Here is a 16,646-nt window from a genome sequence, read left to right on the forward strand (position 1 = left end):
AGAACAATCCTTTGATGTGTAAGGGACTGTTCCATGCATTGCAGAAGGTGTAGTGTCCGTGGTCCCTGCCAGTAGCAAAGGTTATGGTCACTGGGATAACAAAAAAAGTACTCCCACAGATTTTCAAAATGTCCCCCACTTAGTACCAATATGCCAAATGATCTGCCTTTCTTTTCATTAACAAAGGGCTAACGAGACAATGATATAACTTTCTACTGGACTTGAAACTCAGTCAGGAGAGGTGCTCAAGCAGACCCCAAAAGACTGTAGAGCTGAGTTCCTTGGTTCTTGTGGCCACCAAAGACCTTGCGCCTTTTGCCTGGTGCAGCTGCACTGACTCGAGCTGTGACCACATCCTGCCCTGAATATCTCTCTGCCCTCACACCTCCTACCTGTGTTCCAGACAAGCAGGGATTGTTCCTGCCAAGTGCTTGGTCTGGAGAATAGTATCGAATAGAATGGGTGTCATCACTGGGGAAGCATCCAGCACCTCTCCCATAGCTGAATCTATATTGGAACAGTGGAAACAGTTCCCTTCTGGTGCGCACTTGATCTGATGATGCTGTTAATCACATCAGTAGTTTAAATTTGTATTTAGTGTCTCACACATCACCAAATGCTTTCATACCCTCTTTTTGCCCATTAAGGGCTTGTTTCTACTTACCGTCTGGGGTTGCAGTTCATTGATCCTCATACAGTTAGCTTGTCTGTTCAGTTCAGATTTGATTATTATTAAGCAGCTGCCTGAGTCTATATCAGATTTGGTACAAGGTCTTCTGGATGTCTTGTCATTCCAGGCCGAGGCTGAGCTGCAGGAACACTATTTTGAGCCCCTGGTGAAAAAAGAACAAATAGAAGAAAAGATGAGAAACACCCGGGAAGTGAAATGTCGAGTCGTGACGTGCAGGACGGTGAGTGCGGGAGACAGTTCTCCCCACGACCTGTCTGGGGTTGCTGGGACTCAGCAGGATGTGGAGAGTCTGGGGTGTGGGCCCACGTCTTATGACAAGAGTCCTGCCCGGGCCATTTAATTAGGCTGCAAACCAAATGGCGTCCGATAGCCCAGCACCGGGCTTCTCGTGACCCATCCACTGAGCTCTGATGGTAGAGCCTTTGTATTGAGATGTTCCTCATTTGGCCACAGCTCCTGGTTCTGTGGAAGAGCCTCTTCCCATCTGACCACTGGACTGAGTATTCTTATCTCTCCTCCTCAAGTTTTAGCACGCCCTCAGTCCATAGTACCTAAGACCCTGGGGCCTTGGTTGAACAACTTGATTTGGCATCAGATGTCATGAGCAACTACTGTTGTTCCCTTCTGCTCAGGTCCTAACCTACTAGATTGAATCTCAGGGCAGAGTGTGAATTGTATTATTGTCTCTGTTTGTGGAATTTTTACCCTGAGTCTATTAGAAAATTCAAAATCCTCTACTCCTCAACATTAATCAAAAATGGCCAAAAAAAAAAGTTATTGCTGAATACTACTTCCATTACCATTTCTTTGAAATAAGTCTGCATGGCTAATCCGCTTCGTGAACACATGTAAGAGGAGAAAGAGGTTTAGCTTACCCAGTGCAATTTTCTCTATCTTTATTCTCTTTAAAACCTTAGATTCTCCTTTACATTTAGGGGATGGGCCAAAAGGTGGAGCTTCCTTGAGAAAGTTCAGACTGTGGAGAATCAGTAAAGCTTTTACTTCATAGGACAGCTTTTCCTCTGACAGCGTGGCTGTATTAGGACAAAGCTGGTGTATTCATTTCCTGTTGCTGCTGTAACAAATGACCACCAACTGGGTGGCTTAGAACAACACAAATTTATTATCTCACAGTTTTGCAGGTCAGAAGTGGGTCTCGCTGGGGTAAAATCCAGATGTCAGTAGGGTGCGTTCCTTTCTGGAGGCTCTAGGGGACAGTCCATGTCCTTGCCTTTCCCGGCTTCTAGAGCTCACCTGCATCCCTTGGATCGTGGCTCCTTCCTCCATCATTGAAACCAGCAATGGGAGGTGGGGTCCTCTCGTCACAAATCAACTGATTAGCAACTGTAATTGCATCTGTAACCTGAATTCCCCTTTGCCATGTAACATAACATGCTTGTAAGTTCCAGGGAATAGGGTATGCACATCTTGGGGGGATTATTTTGCCTGCCCCAATTGGCATACCACTCTCCTCTGCCCTCTTTGAGGCTGCCAAGGCCAAAAGTTACTTATCTAGACTCTGTGATTACCCGAAATTACATTGCACACTGTCTGGCTCTGTTTCAACCTTCACCCATCATTTCTTGTTCTTTTCAGTCCTTTGAAGGATCAAAATTAAAAGTAAATTAATATCTGTCTTGGTTTTGCTGTGTATGAAATAGGAGTAGTAATAAGTTTATAATCCTTTCCAGTGGCCTTATAAGAGAAAATGAAAGAGCAGCTCATCATCCTTCCTGAATAGGCCCCATGGGTGTAATCTGTTGTCTTACAATAAGGGACTACAGTGAATACAGGGCAGACCAATCAAAGCTACTTAGAGATTTCCAATCCTTTTCTTCCTTCGCCCTAGCTATTGTCTTGATGTCACAGAAGATTATTGTGTATTTTACACCTGACATTGGGGCAAACATGAGAAGAAGTGGTATCAGTAGGGGGAAAGTCAAGAAATCACATGATCACTGCAGCCAGAAGATAGTAGCTCCACCGGCACCTGCCTGGTGGCGACGAAAGAACAGAAGTTCTCAGGACAGGCTGCCCTTGTGGCGGGTGGCTCATTTCTCCTTCGGAGCTCTTGACATGACATGTGCCTTCTTTCTGCTGTTCTGTGCAGTGCGCTTACACCCACTTCAAGCCTCTGGAGACCTGCGTCAGCGAGCAGCACAACTACCACTGGCACGACAGTGTGAAGAGGTTTTTCAAGTGTCCCTGTGGAAACAGAACTGTCTCCCTCGGCAGGCTCCCCCAAAAGCACTGCAGGTTTGAGAATTGCTGGGGTTCTTGGTCTCATCCAGGCTTCCTGAACCTTTTTCCAATTCCCATGTGTTGCTGTTCCCTTGGAATTGTGGACAGTCCGTGACCCCGGGAGGGTCACCCTTGCTCTGTGCTACCTTACGGCTCCTGGGTATCCCCAAATGCTCCTGGAGGGAAGGGACCCTGCCCCTTTCACAGCTGTATCCCCAATACTAAATATAGGGCCCAGTGCATAGTAGGTTATCAGAAATGTTTGTTGAATAAATAAATGGAGCCTGCGTATGGTGGGTTGGTGAAATATGTGTGTTTGTGGGGGGCTTGGATAGGGAATTTTTTTTCTCTGCTGTAAAGAGTTATTTGTTTAAATTTTTATAATATGTGAGTATGTGTGTTTTAAGGGACTTTTGCTTTTACTTTGGGGGGGAATTTTGGATACAGAGGCAGAGCTGCTGTGTTTGACTACTCAGGGGGCATGCTTCATGTAGAACAGCCTGAGGAATACCTGTGCAGTTCGGGGTGCAGTTTGTAGAACATTGTCCTTGGTGCGTTCAGTGCTCTCCTAATTTATGTATTTCTCTGTCCCCTTCTTCACTCACTATGAGTGTTGTTAGATATCTTTTCTTATTTTCCTTTGATTTATCAATGTGGTACATTACATTGTTAAGTTTTTCTGAAGTTGAACTTTCCTTTTTTATTCCTTGGATAAGCACGACTTATCCTGATGACTTTTTTTATTTCAGCACACTGTTATAATCAATTAGCTAATGTTTCATATGCGATTTTTATATCTATTCATAAGTGAATTAGACCTTTTTTTTCCTTTTCTTATATAGACCTATCTCGTTTTCAAACCAAGATTATGTGAGCCTTATAAAACGAATTGGGCAGCTTCCTGAAATAACCTATCAACTAGCAATTATTTCTTGAAAGTTTAGTAAATCTCAGCTATAAAATTATTTAGGCCCTGTTCTTGGAAGAAAGGGGTGGCTTTGATTACCATTTCAATTTCATGGTCTCTTTTCTACCAATTTCAGCTTTTTATATTTTTCTAGGAATCCATTTCATTTAGATTTTCAAACTTATTAATATTTAGTTGTCCCTAATGTACTTTTTTCAGTCTGTTACTTGCTATATTTTATTAATAGGTATTTGCTGTATTTTGTTTTGTTGTTTTTGTTCTTCTGTTTTTCAGAGTCAACCTTGATAGAAGTCTCTGCGTTCTGTTAACCTTTTCAGAAAACCATCTTGTAGTTTTCTAAACATTTATTGATTTTCTTTCTGTTTTCCTGATTTCCACCCTTATCCTTATGTACTTATTGTTTCTTTGGGTTTGCTTTGTACCGTTTTGTGTACATTCTTCAGTTAAAAGCTTAAACTCAACTTATTAGTATGTAACCTTTCTTGTTGCCTCATAAATCAGTTTTTTTAAATGAATTGAAGGTTTGTGGCAACCCTGAGTTGAGCAAGTCTATTGGCACCATTTTTCCAACAGCGTTTTATTTATTTATTTATGGCCACGTTGGGTCTTTGTTGCTGCACGTGGGCTTTCTCTAGTTGCAGCGAGTGGGGACTACTCGTCGTTGAGGTGCGTGGGCTTCTCACTGCTGTGGCTTCTCTTGTTGCGGAGCACGGGCTCAAGGTGCGTGGGCTTCAGTAGTTGTGGCTCGCAGGCTCTAGAGCGCAGGCTCAGTAGTTGTGGCACACGGGCTTAGTTGCTCCGTGGCATGTGGGATCTTCCCAGACCAGGGCTTGAACCCGTGTCCTCTGCATTGGCAGGTGGATTCTTAACCACTGTGCTACCAGGGAAGTCCCCTCATAAATCAGTTTAAAGCTCCTATTTCCCCCTAAGTAGTTCTGCTTTATCAGTCACCTGCAAAGTTTGATACTTAGTTAAAATTATTTCTTAATGTCTTGGATGATTTCCTTTTTGACCCAAGAGTTAGTAATATATATGGGATTGATTTTATCTTTTTTGTTATTAATTTCTAACTTTATTGCATTATTCTTGAAGGACATAATTTGTATGATGTTGATTCTTTGGAATTTGAGGCAATCTCACTATCACCTCTTCACCAGGATATTCTCACTACCTTTTTGTTTGCTCATTTCGTTTTGGTTGTTGTTTATTTCCTGGACCCCTAACTCTACTCATTTCCAGTTTCTCCAAAGCTGATTTGGGATGAGGGTGGGGGCTAGTTCATCACCTTGTCAGGAGTTGGTTTATGCATCTTTTTACAATCTAGGTTAGCATTGTTCTAAGTAGCTATTTGTATACTGATATCTGACTTCTCTCCAAAATATTGTAACAGCAAGAGCTTGTGTAAAACATTTGATTATCAGAGAAATGTGTTCATTGAGGATAAGCAGTAAGTACAACTCAAATGGAAGAACACGATGCCTTTCAGCCTCCAGGTGGCACTGTTATTTTTGTTAACATCTGCTTTCTCTGGTCTCTCTCTTGTCAATTCTTGATCTCGAGCAGAAATGGGCAAACTGTTTCTGTGAAAGGCAGATAGTAAATATCTTAGGCAGGCACTGTGGTTTGTTTCACCGCTCTTGTGGCAGCCATAGGTGATGCTCAAACAAGGAGGCTTGGCTGTGTTCAGCAAAACCTCACGAAAACTGTGGCAGGCTGGATTTGGCCCTTGTGTTGTAATTGCCAACCCCTGACAGTAAGCTGTGCGTAATATCATCACTGATCTGGTCGTAGGCCACGAAAGTCTCTCAGTAGACATTCAGTTGGTCTCTAGCTGGGGAAGGTGGTGGAGAGGCTCGGGGCTAAGTCCTCGGGCAGCTGATGCTCAGGGCGGGAGTGGAGTCTAAGCCAGATGGGGAGGAAGGATGAGGCTGGTGGGGTGGCCCCTACAGCCCGGACCCTCTCAGATCCAAAGCTGCTGGGAGACATAGTCCCACGGCTTCACTATATTTCTTTTCTGTTTCTCTCTCTCTTCTCCAGAGTAAACTTCATAGACAATGAGCTGTCCCCATAGCATCCCAGTGCCTCCTCGGGGCTGGATTCACTTACCATGTTAAAAAGTGAGAATGAGAGTCTGCAGGCCCTTTGAGTGAAGAGAGTGAAAAATCTCTGGGTTATGAAAAGATTTCCTTCCTGTTGTGTTGGTTTCACACCAAATTTAACATTGACCTTTGAGTGGAAAATCAAGATAGCACTGTCTTCCCTGTTCTTAACTACTGAAAAAGGGGGAGGGGGAGGATTGTTCAAACCAGAAGGAAGAGTAATCCTTTCTTATCACAGCCTTTTAGTTCCAGAACAGGAGAAAAAGGGGCAAGCCATAGGCTGCACGTAGCTGTAGGCTGGCTTCCTCGATCCAAGGGTCTTCCCAGTGACCAGCACTGGAAACCAAGCTTGCACTCACCACCTATAGCATGTGTAGCCCTGTTATACTACCATTTGAAATTCCTTCTCTGAAGTATCTAGCTTACTGCAGAGTTGAAGACCGTTTCTCAAATCACTGTAGTATTTTCAGTAGCAATAGAGCATAGCCTGGAATATGAATGTCACCTTGATCAGCTTCTGCTTAAATGGGGGAGATCTTCCCCCAAGTGCAGGGAGTGCTATTACCTTCATGTCTATGGGCCCATAACCTCACTGCTGAGTCAATCCCATCTTTTCTGTTTCAGTAATTGTGGCCTCTTCAAGTGGGAACGGGACGGAATGTTAAAGGTATGTCATCTGCAAGGTGATGGGTTTTAGTGACCCATGCAAATAATATTGACCCATTTCTTATTAAACTATTTTTATTTTTCTAGGAAAAGACAGGTCCAAAGATAGGAGGAGAAACCCTGTTACCAAGAGGAGAAGAACACGCCAAATTCCTGAATAGCCTTAAATAGCCCCGACTTCAAACAGGTACCCACAGCCTACATTGCTTCTTGTGGTTCTGGAAAAGCAAGAGTATTGGCTCTGAATTGCCCCTGTTCCTGATTGACACAGTCAGAACGAATACTTGCTAAGCCTACAGCTTTGCCTCCTTCCTCGGTTGTGTTGGTTTAACATCAAATTTAACGTTGACCTTTAAGTGGAAATTCAAGGTATCATTGTCTTCCCTGTTCTCAGTACTGATGGCAGAATTCACAGTTTTTATGCCCCAAACTGGAAGGTAGATAGAGAGTTGTGTTTCTCTCTCTTGGGTTGTAGAGAATGCAGTGTTGCTTCTTGATCACAATAAGGTTCTGGTATTTATGTGGACACCCAGAGACAAAAGAATGAATTTAGCTCAGGTAACCTGCCTAACTTCTGGGCTTCAGTTTCCTCACATGTAAAATGAGGAAGGTTGGACTAAATGATCTTGAAATGTGTCTTTGAGCACTCAAAGTCTAAAAATAATACAATGTTTTGCCATCTAGAAAATTATGACCGTCGCCCTTGATAGAGAGTCTTGCTGTATTGATATTAAAAGCTGGGTTCCTTCTGTTGATTCCACTGTTACCTCTCTTTTGTTCTTGGAAATCAAGTCACTGACCCACTTGGCATTTCAATTCATATCTATATGGTCTCTGTGCTGTTAGAATATCGTGGAGCTCTGTAATGGAAATGCCTAAAATCTCATCATTTTAAAGGTGGCTTTATTTAAATATGGCTTAAAGAAAGTGAAACCTCTAACCAAAACAAACATAAAATTTGAGAAGCCATGAAGCCCAATTGGAGAACAGAAACATCCCAGAAGGAGAATCCTCTGGAGTTTGGGATTTGCAGATATGCTTTATCATACACGTTAAGAATTATAGGTCGGGGATCGCTGCATGTTGCAGGGTGAGGGGCAGCCTGGGACTCGTGGTTACGCCCGAGTCTCAGCCCTTCCGCTCGCTAGTTCTGTGTCCTCAGCCGAGGTGCCCGTCCTCACTTTCCCCGTCTGCAAAACGAAGGCGATGGTGTCTTGGTGGCGCGGACTCATGTGAGATAGCGCGTATGCGCAAGGGCTCAGTAGGTGCGGCTTTTGTTACGCTTCCCAGGTAAAAGCACAGAGACCCGAGAAAGCAGGCCCTGAAAGGAGAGTTTGGTTGCGGGTCGGGAGGCGGTGTCGCAGGTGAGGCTGGAGAAGGAGGCGGTGGCAGACCTTGAACTTTGCAGTGCCTCCTTGGCTGTGGTGAGGACATGGGTCTTGGTCCTGTGTGTGCTGGGACCCACGAGAGGGTTTTCAGCAGGGGACTCTCTCATACCACTCAGCTGCTGCGTGGAGAATGAGGCGGGGGCAGGGGTACTAAAGGCAGAACGATGCTGGCAGATCGCAGCACCTGAGGGAAAGGAACGGCAGCCTGAACGGAGGGGTGATGATGGAGGTGGACAGTGGTGGATGGCCTTAAAGGAACAGACAGATTGTGCTGGAGAGGGAGTCCAGGGTAGCGTTCCGGGTTAGGTAACTAACTGCATGGATGTTGAGGGGAAACTCTGAAGAGGTGGGAGACAGACAGCCCAGACGTTCAGCTGCACCAGGCTTCCCACCCAAGGGAGATCAAGGCCGTGGCAGGAAGCAACTCTGGGGCAGCTTGGCCCACAGGGCAAGACCCATACTGTCTGAGGTTCCCCCAGAGGTTGCTAAGGGCACATGGGAATGTGGACTGTAGCCACCATTTGGTACAAACATTAGGTGCTCAATATGCTTCTGAAGAAATAGCAATTTTATGAGGACCAAGGGCCAGAAGAATGCGGTCAGCATTCCAGATAAGGCACGATGGGGTTCACCGGGTCAGCTCCGTCTTGTCCTTCAGCCAACTCAGAGGCACCCATAATGTCTTGGGTCTTTGCCCTGAACCAGCCCAGGCTTGGGAGTCACCGTCAGGAATCAGGGTGTATGACTCTGTTAGAGTGACCGGCAGAAGAATAGATGGGGAGGTGAATGTTACTCATGGAAGATCCTTTCCAGGTCATTCCTCAAACACAGCTCAGTATTTATGGGTGAAATGATAAAAATGTCGAGGATTGGCTTTCAAAGCAAAGTAAAGGGATGGAAGGCAGCAACGGGGCTTTCGGTGAACCACAAGTGGCTGAGTTACCAACTGTTAAAGCCGGGTCATGGGGACATGGAGACTACTGCTCATCTCTATATTGTCACTTATGTTGTAAGATGTCATGATGAAAAGGAAAAAAACAAGATAAGCAGCTTGAGCATGCTTTCTCTGTGACGCCTGCCCAGTGTCCCTGGGAGCAGTCGGCGCTCCTTCCTCCAGATTGTTGCTGTATTTTGAATGTTGCTCTGGCAGGGAACTTATTGTAATGGGTTTGTTTATCCATGTCACCTGCTAGCTTGTATATTTTAGTGTGGTTCAATTTCCAGGTGCCAAACATAGTGCTGACCTACTGGTGCTCAGTGAATGTTGGGTGGGTGGAGGGATTTTACAAACTGTGAATACAAGGAACTTAATGTTTTCTGAATTGTTCAAACAAACAAACAAAAAAATAGAAGTATAGGTCAAACCTCACGCAGATTACCACCAGAAAATTCCATTTAGGAGAGTCCTCTGCCTGGGCGACCTGATTTTCCAAATACCGTTTGACCCAAGTGAATGCCACTTAAAGATTGGGTCAATTGGTAGGATTATTATATTGGGATTTAAACTCTAGCTAGGAATAATTTAGGTTTCCCCCAAGATGGTATTATAGTAGGGACGTAGGTGGTTGTGAGAGGTGGTTGCTTTAGGTTTCCGAGAGCCAGAAATAAATTTCACATGCCTTAGATTTCATCGAAGTCTGCTCTCTGTGCATAGAAGGTGCTGTGTCTGATGCTTGCGTTCCCCCTAAGGTCACATCCTTATAGCTATATCTTTAGGAGTATTTCACTTTCCAGGAGGTGTGTGTGTGGTTTTTTTCTTTAATTTTTAACAGAGAAAATGTTTAAGTTTCAAAAAGAACCAAAAGCCCTTGAAATTCTGATATTTCTGATGGCTCATCTTGAGTAGATGTGTTTGTCCCATAAACCTAAAAGAGAGCTATGGATCTGAAGCAGGTCACTACTGAGCAGCTGCCTGGACACAATGCCAGGTTGCTCTTTGAGGAGCCCCTTCCTATGTAAGCAACTTGTTCTCGTTTGAACCAAGGGTGTTGTCACAGTCCGGATTCACTTGTATATTGTGTATAAGTCATGTAGTAACTTTCTTATAAAGGTTAATGGGTGAGCTGAACCTAGATGCCCTCTGTTTTTAAATTTGATTTTTACATTTTAAATAATTAAAAATATAATTGAGTTACTTCTCAGTTACTCTAGGTGTTGGGGGGCTTCCACTGGGTTGCCTTGTGTGTGTGTGTGTGTGTGTGTGTGTGTGAGAGAGAATATTCAGGGATGGGAAGGGATGGGTGGGCTGGAGGGGGCACGCACTTGTTTGCATTGAAAACGTGATTCATCGTGAGGCAAGTCTTTAATCCTGCCACCTTCTTTATCAATGTGTATTAAATGCTTTCATATAAATCCAAAATGTGTGTTTTTTTCTTACGCTGTCTTTGACAACATAGAGATTATTGTATAATCACGGGCCATCAGAAGAGAGTAAGCACACGGTGGTCTAAGTTAGTACACAAAAACTGGCCATGTCCTTCGTGGTTGATCACAATGTTCTGATCTTTACAATAGATTTTTTTTTTCTATGCCTTTTTCCTTTATTTTCTTTTTTGGTTTATTTTATTTATTTATTTGGCCGGGCCACAGGGCTTGCAGGATCTCAGTTCCCCGACCAGCGATTGAAACTGGGCCACGGCACTGAAAGCCCAGAATCCTAACCAGTAGGCCACCAGGGAACTCCCTATGCTTTTTTCTGTTTAGAGGAATTAAGTGGCTTTTTAAAGAAAATCATCTTTTTCTTGAGTTTTGTTAAACCATACTTTCCCTTTCCAAACAACAAAAGGAAAACTGAACTAATGTAGATAACAGTGATCCAGAATAGCAAATAAGAAGCTTCTGAATGATTGGTGTGGAATTGTCCCCAAAGGGAACTTAAAACATTTAAAGTTTCCACTTTTAAAATTTTTCCAGTTTTCAACTTCTAAAAACGTTTCAAGTTGATATATAGCTAAGTTGACAGACAGTGATTGAACGATTGGGTTCTTGTGTAAAAGTTGATGATAGAAGTAAAGCTTGATGTTCATAAGAGATTAAATGTGTCTGACAACATTAATTTTTTAAAATCAGGAGAGTAAGTCTGTTTGCCTAAGTTGTCACTGCTAGCAGCCCATCAGAGCCTCTGCTCTTACACGTAAAACAGACATCTCAGGTGCCACGAGGAGAGATTTGCAAACAGCACCACTCAAAAGAAGGATGACTGACCCCCAAAATGAGATTCTGTATTTGCCAATATTGAAGAAAGAAACGGTGATATATCTAAAGAAAATAACAGAGAGGCACAAAAGGTGGAAGAAATCAGTTGGCATAAGTCGACAGCAGTTTGTGAAAAAGCTGTGGAATTTTAGAAAATTAAAGAAAGACAGTATAGCCACACAGTTGAACTCTCCAGATCAAAATGGGGGAGAGGCCTGACATGTCCTGCACAGTCAGACCATGTATCCAGTAAGACTGACCTGCATTTTGGAGAAAAGCAGGACATCAGTAATCACGGTGGTGAAAACTCAAAGCCATTTCACCAAAGAAAGGAAGAAAGAACTAGAAATACATAGAGAGTGGATTTTTGTTATTCACAGTAATTATGTTTCATAAAGTCACCAGCTGAACTAGCAGATACCCAATCACTGCTCCTAGAGGAAATACAGTCTTAGGTTCCCTTGAGCCTCTGGTCACGTCTTCTTCACCGGATCAATACATAACCTTGTATTATGTGTGTTTCTGTTTAAAAACACCTTATTTAATATGTATCGTCGATTCATTAACATGGAACTCACAGCCGACAGCAGTGTATCTCCTAATGGAACAAAGCTGATCTCATCACACGCTTTTTCTCCAGAGGGTGCATCCCAGCCTTCTTGCCCTCAGGAACACTTAAGCACTATGCCTGTGGGCCATTTTCAGCAGCAAAAGTACACCAAAGAAGCACAAAAATGTGATGAACGTGGCATGAAAACGACATCTTTTTACAGCATCAGAGCTGAAACCAGCAAAAGTTGTTGTTCTACCTCAGCTGAGAACAACTTAGATTTCTTGTTGGTCTGCACATGTGCATGTCCGTAAGTGACCACAAAAACACCACATTTATTGCTTTTATAAATTTTAGCAATTAGGTGAATTTGGAAAAACATGGCATCCACAAATAATGAGGAGCAACTGTATAATATTTCCCAAAACAGGGCCAGATCGGGAGTGTCCCCATTTTGCAGATTAGAAAATTCAGTGATTTGAAACTATGGGAAGAAACCAGGATTGCAATCAAGTCTGTGGTAATGTTGCTTGAGCAGAGACTTCTCTATTGGTATTTTTTTAAGTCAACTTTATTAAGGGCTAAATTTCACACAGCAAAAGGCACGCATCTTAAGTGTACAGTTTGGTAAATTTTGATGAATTTATACATCCACATGACCACCACCACAAGCAAGATAGAGAACATTCCCACCACCCCAAAAAGTTGCCTCTGCCACTTCCCAGTCAGGCCACATGCCCTGGTCCCATCCGTCACTGATCCGTTTACAATCTGCTTAGATCTGTCTTTCCTAGAGTTTCATATAAATGGAATCATACAGAATGTACTCTTATACTTCACTCTGCATATTTTGAAATAAATCCATGTTATTGCCTGTGTCCATAGTTCATTTTTTATTGTTGAGTATTTCAACTGTATGGATATGTCACTGTTTATTCGCCTGTAGATGGACATTTGGGTTGGCTTGTTTCCAGTTTGGGGCTGTTACGAATAAAGCCATTAGCAATATTCAGGTATAAGTCTTTCTATGGATATGTTTTTGTTTCTCTTAGGTAAATATCTAGGAGTGGGATTCCTGGTAAGTATGTTTAGCTTTATAAGAAACTGCTGGGGCTTCCCTGGTGGCGCAGTGGTTGAGAGTCCGCCTGCCGATGCAGGGGACACGAGTTCGTGCCCCGGTCTGGGAAGATCCCACATGCCGTGGAGCGGCTGGGCCCGTGAGCCATGGCCGCTGAGCCTGCACGTCCAGAGCCTGTGCTCCATGGCGGGAGAGGCCACAACAGTGAGAGGCCCGCGTACTGCAAAACAAACAAACAAACAAAACTGCTGAACTGTTTTCCGAAGTGGCCTTTTACATGCACACTGATGATGCACCAGAGTTCCATTTGCTCCACACCCTCAACAGTACTCGGTGTTGTCAGTCTTCTCAGTTTTAGCCATTCCTGATGGGTGTGTGGTGGTATCTCATTGTGGTTTTAATTTGCATTTCCCTCATGACATCTTTTCCTGTGCAATTGGCCGTTGGTATATCTCTTTTGGTGACATATCTGTTTACTTATTTACTGGGTTGAGTTGTAAGAATTCTTTCTATGTTCTGGATACAAGTGCTTTTTGTGGATATATGTATGGTGAATATTTTCTCCCAATTTGTGGCTTGCCTTTTCATTTTTTTAAGTGTCTTTCAAAGAGCATTTTTGTCATTTTGGTGGAGCCCATTTTATCACTTTATGGTTCATGTGTTTTGTATTCTAGCTAAGAAATCTTTACCTGCCTTAAGATCACAAAGATTTTCTTCTAGAATTTTTTAATATGGTTTTAGCTTTTACTATTAGGTCTATGATCCATTTCAGGTTAATTTCTGTATAAGCTGTGAGGTAAGGGTTGTGGGTCCTTGTTTTCCAAATGGACATTTAGTTGTTACGGCACCACTCAGTGAAAAGATTATAATTTCCTCATTGGATTATTTTCACTCCTTTGTCAAAAAGCAGTTGACCATACATTTTGGGGGTCTACTTCTGGACTTAGTGCTGTTAAATTAATCTGGATGTCATTCCTTATGCCAGTACCATTGTCTTAATTACCGAAGCTATATAGTAAGTCTTGGAATCAGGTAGTGTTAGTTCTCCAGCTTTGTTCTTTTTAAAATTTGTTTTGGCAATTCTAGGTCCTTTGCGTTTCAGTGTAAATTTCTGAATCAGCTTATCAATTTCTACCCCAGAAACCCTGCTGAAATTTTTATTAGGATTGTGTTTAGTCTTTAATATTAAGATTTTGTATCTATGAATATGCCTCTCCATTTATTTGGGTCTTCTTTAATTTTCTCAGCAATGTTTAGTGGTTTCAGTGTACAGATTGTATATATATTTTGTCTTTATTTTTAAATAGTTTTGATGGTGTCATCAACGGTATTTTTTTCCATTTTAATTTCCAATTATTATTCTGCATACATACTAGTATACAGAAATACAATGCATATTTTTCTATTGGCCTTGTGTTCTGGGACCATGCCAAACTTACCTACTAGTATAGCAGCTTTTTTATACATTCCTTAGGATTTTCATATGGGATCTTGTTGCCTGAGAAGTTTTAACATTTCGTTTCCTGTATGACTTTTTTTTCTTGTTCCCAGTCTGAGGAGGAAAGCATTTTCCTTCACCATTAAGTGTCAAGGAAGTATTTTGAGTAAGGTTGGATGAGATCTCTAAATAATGGTGTGGTTTTTCTGTTTGTCTTCTCTTATATTCCCTGGAGTGATGTTATCAATTGACCGTTAGTGGGCTCAACCTTGAGAGGAGGAAGTGGATTCAAGTCCTGAGCTAAGTACATTTTCAGGTGGTGATGCTGACTTTATTACATAATTATTAATCTTGCCCAAACAAAAGTAGTGTCCAGTTGTGTGTCATTCGTGCACTTTGAGTTAAAGGTTCAAGAAAAGCTGTCTTCAGTGACTTACTAAAGGAATGTACTATTCTCTCTTTTTCAGCAGTGATTTCAAGGGACCAATCTAACGGTATATTTGGGTTTTTTATTATCTAAATCCGCTTACAAAATAGAAAATATCTTGCACCTTGTTACTACAATTCTGTGCTGGGTACATGATAAACAAACCAAACATGAGCTAATAAAATCATACTCGAAGGCTCCCGGACCTCACTGCCTCATATTAATGACGTTGTCATTTTATTTAGAAAGTTTTTAATTTGGGAGCCTACACACTAAATGGTTCAGGCTCACTAGTGTGTTATTTGAAACTCATTATTACAGGGTCTAAATTAATGAGAAATTATCTAGAAAAATATTTTTCACTTTTCGCTTTATTAAATCAGTGTTCTTTTCAGTCATGTCTCCTCAAATATCGCCGTTCCCATAGGAAGCTTTTTCTTTAAAAGGCTTTATGAAAACTGCTTAGCTATAAATTACTATACAGATTTTCAGTGGTAGAAAATTAGTTTAATATGTAAAGTAGGCATCACTGGTCAAAAATGAATTTTAAAGTTTAAAAATAAAAGTGGAAAAGAAGTATAGCTGGATACTTAGATGTGCACAGGTCACTTGAAGGATGCTCAGGACTTGGGGATGATGGTTTTCTTTGGGAGACAGGGAAAAGATATTGAATTCTTTTTTGTCCTGTGAAAAATTTAAATCATGTGTATACATTGCCTATGCACAATATTTTTAATTAAAAAAATCAAAATAACGTGGAAAGTGGACAAAACTTTTTTTACAGTGGTAGTACACTGTAAGATCACAGAGTATACCAGTTAAAATTGTGAACTAGAATATCCATACTTAACCAATTTGCTTTTGGACAAATCCCTTAAGAACTTTTAAATTATGAAAAACTTGCCAAAGAATTAGAACGTAATGGTTGAAAAGGAATTAGAAATGAATTTTCCCAACTAAATATTTTTAAAAAGCATATGACACTTTTTTAAAAAAAATTTAAAATCATTTTGGGTCTTAGGAAAATTACCACCTCCTTCCAGAAATCTAAGTAAACAAAGGCACATGATAATAAGTTACAAAATCTCCCCTGGAGCACACACACTCTCAAAAAAATAAAAGAAGAAGGAGAAGATGAAGAAGAAAATAAAATGACAACATACAGAATTAGTGGAAAAAAATAATGAGTTTTCACCAATTCATCGTTTGACAAAATTTGTTTTCAACCACTTACCTGGAACCCCTAAAGGACTTGGGGATGGTAAGGAAAGAACAGAGAAGAGTTAGAAGAATGTCCCAAAGGCCACCCTTTTGACAAAGCCTATCTCTGAAAATATAGATCCTCCGTTACTAATTCCTATGAAATTCAGCTACCCCGATTCCGGTCATGTTTCCTTTGGCATCCTTCTCCCTACCCAGGAAATGGCTGCAATTGGTTCTGAGAGAAGGAATTCTAAAACCCTGAGGTATAATGGGGCCCTTGTTAAGGATGGGGTAGAACAAGGTAATAGAATTCTTCCTTCTGCCAGAATTCTTTATCTAGAGCTGACATGCCAAGCCTGGCTCTTGAACAAACAAGGAAAGGCTGCTTTTCTTTTTTTTTTTTTGCGGTACACGGGCCTCTCAGTGCTGTGGCCTCTCCCGTTGCGGAGCACAGGCTCCGGACGCGCAGGCTCAGCGGCCATGGCTCACGGGCCCAGCCGCTCCACAGCATGTGGGATCTTCCCATACCGGGACACAAACCCGTGACCCCTGCATCAGCAGGCGGACTCTCAACCACTGTGCCACCAGGGAAGCCCGCTGCTTGTCTTTTAAACCGGCCACTCACCGAGACCATTCTTGGTATTTGACATCTATATGGGCCCGGCGTTCCCTCCTGTGTAAGCAGCAGGCTTTTTGAGCCAGGTGGCTGCAGAGTATGGCCTTGAGTCAGACTCCATCGGCT

The 16,646-nt window shown here is 42.2% G+C and overlaps 1 protein-coding gene across 1 annotated transcript in view; it reads left to right on the plus strand.

Moving 5' to 3' along the window:
• MCM10 (minichromosome maintenance 10 replication initiation factor) overlaps positions 1-6,796 on the plus strand; it is a gene marked incomplete at both ends in the record, with an annotated part of 31,163 nt that extends 24,367 nt beyond the window's left edge. The window contains 4 exons of the mRNA XM_082649442.1: positions 798-911; positions 2,802-2,947; positions 6,584-6,626; positions 6,713-6,796. Coding sequence (XP_082505568.1) covers positions 798-911; positions 2,802-2,947; positions 6,584-6,626; positions 6,713-6,796 — 387 coding nt within the window. The remainder of the gene's footprint in view (positions 1-797; positions 912-2,801; positions 2,948-6,583; positions 6,627-6,712) is intronic.
• Between the last annotated feature and the right edge of the window lie 9,850 nt (positions 6,797-16,646).

This window comes from Grampus griseus, assembly GCF_964374135.1.
Source record: "Grampus griseus genome assembly, chromosome: 2".
NCBI classification, from domain to species: Eukaryota; Metazoa; Chordata; class Mammalia; order Artiodactyla; family Delphinidae; genus Grampus; species Grampus griseus.